We start from the raw sequence: 5793 nt of genomic DNA, 5'->3' as shown, positions 1-5793 counted from the left end.
GTCCTGGCTAACACAGTGAAACCCCGTCTCTACTAAAATACAAAAAATTAGCCGGGCATGGTGGCAGGCGCCTGTAGTCCCAGCTACTCGGGGAGGCTGAGGCAGGGGAATGGCGTGAACCCAGGAGGCGGAGTTTGCAGTGAGCAGAAATCACACCACTGCACTCCAGCCTGGATGACAGAGGGAGACTCCGACTCAAAAAAAAAAAAAAAAAAAAAAAAAAAATGGGAAATTAATTTTTTTAATAAAAAATTATAAAAAAAAATAATAAAAAAAAATTTTAATCAACAGTTGCTTCACTTTTGCTCCTTATGTTTTGTGAACTACTTCCTAAAAATTCATACTAAGATCACTATGTTATGTCAGGGCTTGCTTTAAATGGTACATGCATAAAAAGAATGTCTTATAATGTCACATTTAAACCATGACAACATTTTATTGTAAACAGATGTCAAAATACTTGTCTTTGGACCACCTTTATAGCGGCATAATTGGGAATACCAGTTTACTCACCTGGCTGATAAAATGTTCTTTCTTCACATGTCTTGAAATGTATCTAATGGAATCAGCAGCTTTTTCCAAAAAAGCAACCAGAACTTTTTCTCCATCACTAAGCTGTTTCTGTTTCTTTTTTTCGAGGCCTTTGCCTTTCACTACTGGTTGACTCTCCTCTTTCTGTGGGAATGAGTAGCGATCCATGTGGTCTTTCATGCAAAGTAATTTTGGAAGTTTCTGCAGAAAGAACCTCTTAACCCAGGGGGCCATGGGGTGGTATGTGGAAGAAGATCTATGGTGAACGTTAATGACAAACACGGTAACAATGATGGACAGGGTCACGAAAATCATGATGAACAGCAGGTACTCCCCAATGAGAGGAATGACTTTGGAAGACGATGGGATGATTTCTTCAATCACTAAAAGGAAAACTGTCAGAGAAACCAAGACTGATGTGGATAATGAAAGTTTTTCTCCTTCATCTGAAGGTAAATAGAACACGAGAACTGTTAGGAAAGACAGCCCCAGGCAGGGGATGATGAGAAAGAGTGTATAGAATAAAGGCAGGCGTCTCAGGACGAAGGAATATGTGATAAAGGGATAGGAGTACATGCCGTCCCTTCTGTTCCCCTTCATCCCCTTTGCGTTCAGTATTTCCCATTCTCCGTTATCGAAGAAGTCCTTTCTGTCAACATTTTCATTGATCAAAATGAGGTCAACCATGGTGCCATCATAAGTCCAGGATCCAAACTTCATGGAGCAGTTCTGTCGGTCGAACGGGAAAAACGTGACGTCCATGGTGCAGAAGCTTTTGTAGCTGGCGGGAGGGGTCCAGACAATGGTTCCGTTTGATTTCACGATGACCTTGGTCATTAGGGAGCCTTCAAAACGGCCGTCAGCGCTGCAATCAAAGCAGTTTCACCTTATCAGTCGGTGGAGCACCTGCTAGTTTTTGTTCTTTTTCCCAGCATTGACTATTTCTATTTTATGACTTTTCTTTTCTTTTTTGAGATGGAGTCTCACTCTATCGCCAGGGCTGGAGTGCGGTGTGGCACCATCTCGGCTCACTGCAACCTACGCCTCCCGGGTTCAAGCAATTCTCCTGCCTCAGCCTCCTGAGTAACTGGGATTACAGGCGCCTGCCACCATGCCCAGCTAAGTTTTTGTATTTTTAGTAGAGACAGGGTTTCACCATATTTGCCAGGCTGGTCCCGAACTCCTGACCTCATGATTAGCCTGCCTTGGCCTCCCAAAGTGCTGAGATTACAGGCATGAGCCACCGTGCCCTGCCCTATTTTAGGACTTTTCTACCACAACACCAGGCAACTGTTTTAAAATAAACAATTTTTTTTTTATTTTAAGTTGAATATTTCCTTTAAGTATTTTTGCCTGAATCAGAATTTTCTATTCCTGGTGTTAATCAGGAAAATAGTTTTCTTCTGTGATATTTACTTTTCTTTTATTCACTTTTTTAAAATTTATTTTTTTCACTTTTAAAAAATTTATTTATTTTTCCCATAACTAAGAAACAATGTGATACTTACTTTTCAAAGAGAACTATGTCAGGAAGCCACAGAGATTCTGATGGAACTTTAATGGAATGGATCCCACCATAATCATCAGGATTCCAGCGTAACTTGTGGTCTGTCCATTCCTGCATGAAATTAGTACACTGTGATTTTATTCTGAAAGTTCAATGTATTAGATCTTGAAATCTTCAAGTTTCTGTTAGCTTTATCAAGCCACTGTTTTATTAAGAAAAGGAAATTGTCCTGGTTAGACTGTGTGACCCCACTGAGGACTCAGTACAGGATTCACCTTGGGCCAGCCTGGCCTCTGATCTCACCCGGGCCCACACACTTTGCATGTCACATATTTCCAAAATCACCGTATCTGTCTCACCACGAAGAGGCTCTACAACAAACGCCACTAATTCGTGATCTATCTTTTCAGCCTATTTTCTCTTAAACAAACGAAAGAAAAGCAATGATGTGTCTAATTCAGTTTATTCTAGGAGGGTGGGTCCAGTAATACTTTAATCACATGCTAACAGGTACAAGTGATTTTGAACACCACTCAAGAGGTTTGAATGAACATCCACCTGCTATGTTAATATGAGACATCCATTTTCCATGAATTCTTCTTGATCACATTAGAACTTGTATCCAATAAAAATGTTTTCCCAGCATTTTCTTTTAAGTTCTGAATTTATTTTTGGAGCTCCCAATTATAATTTTAAATTACATTCCTAATATTGTTAGCCTCCAGGCACTTACACATTTTTCTTCATAAGGATGAAATCACATGGCATGTTTTACAGGGGCTGATTAATCTAGATAAATAAACCTGACCATGAATTGGTCAGACTGCGAAGGTCAAGAGGATGATGTATGGATGACCTGATCACAGCAGAGTGGACTCTACTAAAAAGATTTTGGGTCCAAAATCACAGGAAATCTGACCTGAAAATTAAATTTTTCTATTCTACAGCCTCTCATGTGGATAGGTGAATCAGGATGCAGGAGTTCAGAGAGTTAGAAGGGCATGCCCAGAATGAGGCTTCCCAGAGCCCAGTGATGCCAACTTTCTCATTAAAACATCAGGAATCAGGAGATGGATTATGTCACTAGATAGTAAAATACTGAAATATGCATGATGTCTGACAGATGATGGAACTCCACACCCCAGAGGAAACATTGTCTATCTTAGACAATATTTTTGAGACTTGATCCCCCAAAAACAAAGTTTAAGATGTGTGGGCCTTTAAAAAGCTAGAATCTAAAGTATAACAAAATGGCATGATATTTATGGGAAAACATGCATATGAAACTGACAATTTAAGAGCCCAGTAATAAAGTATTCACCATGTTTACTTGGTGCTCATGGGCTTCTCTTTTTTTCTTCCTCCTCTGCCTATTTTGAAGAGCAAATATAATCTCCTTCCTAGGAATAATTTGTCTCCTGCTGAGGAGACTCTTACTATCATTGGTAGGTCTGAGTCTCAGAAATCTTGGAGGGAACTCACTTATAGTAGCATTTGTGGTTTGTTTCAATTCCACTTGATGCACTTTGTAAAAATTTACTTACAATAAAATTCACTCTTTTGTTTACAGTTATTAATACAAATAGCTGTATAATAACTGCAGGCATTAAGGCACCAAAACAGTTTTTTTGCCCAAAATATTTCCTAGGTGCTGTCCTTTTGTAATCAACCCCCCCCACATTTCCAACCCTCAGAAATCCCTGATTTGTTCTCTGTTTCTATAATTTCACCTTTTCTAGAATGTCATGTAAATGGAATCAACATAACATTTCAATTCTGACGTCTTTACTTAGCAATGCGTTTAGAGTCTTCTTTTTTTTTTTTAATTTGAGACAGAATCTCGTTCTTTTGCCCAGGCTGGAGTGCTATGGTGACATCATGATTCACTGTAGCCTCAACCTCCTGGGCTCAAGTGATCCTCCTGCCTCAGGCTCCCAAGTAGCTGAGACCACAGGTGTGTACCATCACACCCAGCTAATTGTTTTGCTTTGTAGAAATAAAGTCTTCCTATGTTGCCCAGGCTGGTCTTGAACCCCTAGGCTCAAGCAATTCTCCTGCCTCACCTCCCAAAGTGTAGGGATTACAGGCATGAGCCATTGAGCCCAGATTCATTGTGCTTTTTAATATGCATTTTCCTAATGACTAATCATTAATATCTTCATGTGTTTATCTGCCATCCATGTATCTTATTTGGTCAAGTGCATAATGTTTAATCAAGTTGTTTGTTTTCTTACTGAGTTTTAAGAGTTCCTTATACATTCTGGATAAAAGTGGTTTGTCAAATATTTGATTTACAAACATCTCTCAGTCTTTTTTTCCTCTTAATAATGTATTTCACAAGTCAGAAATTCTAAAAGTTCATTTTATCAGTTTTATTGTTTATGGATTGTGTCATATCTAAGAAATCTTTGCCTAACACAGGGTCACAAAGATTTTCTTATATACTTTCTCCTAGAAATTTTGTAGTTTTTTGTTTGTTTTTTGAGACAGAGTCTCGCTCTGTCACCAGGCTGGAGTGCAGTAGCACAATCTCGGCTCACTGCAACCTCTGCCTCCTGGGTTCAAACGATTCTCCTGCCTCAGCCTCCTAAGTAACTGGGACTACAGGTGCACGCCACCACACCCAGATAATTTTTGTATTTTTAGTAGAGATGAGGTTTCGCCGTGTTGGCCAGAATGGTCTTGATCTCTTGACCTTGTGATCCGCCAGCCTCGACTTAGGTCTAAGATCCATTTTCAGTTAATATTTTATAAAGGTGCAGGAATGGGTTGAGGTTCATTTTCTTTTGCATGTGAGTGTCCAATTGTTTCAGCACCTTTTGTGGAGAAGACTAAACATTATCCATGGAACTTCCTTTGTACATTTGTCAAAATGTAGTTAACTATGTATGTGCATGGGTCCATTCTGGACCGTTCTGTTTCACTGATCTGTGTATCTGTCTTTTTTTTTCTTTTTTTTCGAGACAGAGTCTCACTCTGTCCCCCAGGCTGGAGTGCAGTGGTGCGATCTCGTCTCACTGCAACTTCCACCTCCCAGGTTCAAGTAATTCTCCTGCTTCAGCCTCCCAAGTAGCTGGGATAACAGGGGTGTGTCACCACGCCTGGCTAATTTTTGTGTTTTTAGTAGAGACAGGGTTTCACTATCTTGGCCAGGCTGGTCTTGAACTCCTGACCTGAAGTGATCCACCCACGTTGGCCTCCCAAAATGCTGGGATTACAGGTGTGAGCCACAGTGACTGGCCCTGTGACAGTATCACACTGTCTTGGTTATTATAGCTTTAAGTAAATTTTTGAATCTGCTTGTTGCTATCTATAAGATATCCTGCCAAGATTTTAATTGTGATTGATTTGAATATACAGATTAGTTTGGTGAGAACTGGCATCATGATATGGAATCTTCTCCCCAGGAATATTATTTATGTCTCCATTTACTTAGGTCTTGATTTGTTGTTGTTGTTGTTTTGTTAGTGTTTTGCAGTTTTAGGCTTACAGACATTGCACATATTTAGTTAGATTTACACCTAAGTAGGCCAGGTGCAGTGGCTTACGCCTGTAATCCCAGCAGTTTGTGGGGCCAAGATGGGTGGATCACCTGAGGTCAGGAGTTCATGACCAGCCTGGCCAACATGGTGAAGCCCAGTCTCTATAAAAATACAAAAATTTGTCAGGCATGATGATGGGTGCCTGTAATCCCAGCTACTCAGGAGGCTGAGGTAGGAGAATCGCTTGAACCCGGGGCAGAGGTTGCAGTGAGC

At 40.3% G+C, this 5793-nt stretch overlaps 1 protein-coding gene across 1 annotated transcript in view; it reads right to left on the bottom strand.

Annotated features, from left to right (window-relative positions):
• Positions 1 to 5793, bottom strand: part of CHRNB3 (cholinergic receptor nicotinic beta 3 subunit) — a 35915-nt gene that overhangs the window by 3302 nt on the left and 26820 nt on the right. The window contains exons 4-5 of the mRNA XM_017849116.1: positions 2040 to 2149; positions 514 to 1396 (exon numbers count right to left, since the gene is read on the bottom strand). Coding sequence (XP_017704605.1) covers positions 514 to 1396; positions 2040 to 2149 — 993 coding nt within the window. The remainder of the gene's footprint in view (positions 1 to 513; positions 1397 to 2039; positions 2150 to 5793) is intronic.

Source organism: Rhinopithecus bieti, unplaced genomic scaffold (assembly GCF_001698545.2).
Source record: "Rhinopithecus bieti isolate Rb0 unplaced genomic scaffold, ASM169854v2 scaffold_33021, whole genome shotgun sequence".
NCBI lineage: Eukaryota > Metazoa > Chordata > Mammalia > Primates > Cercopithecidae > Rhinopithecus > Rhinopithecus bieti.
The sequence above is the reverse complement of the archived record's forward strand: the minus strand, read 5'-3'. Positions and strand labels throughout refer to the sequence as shown.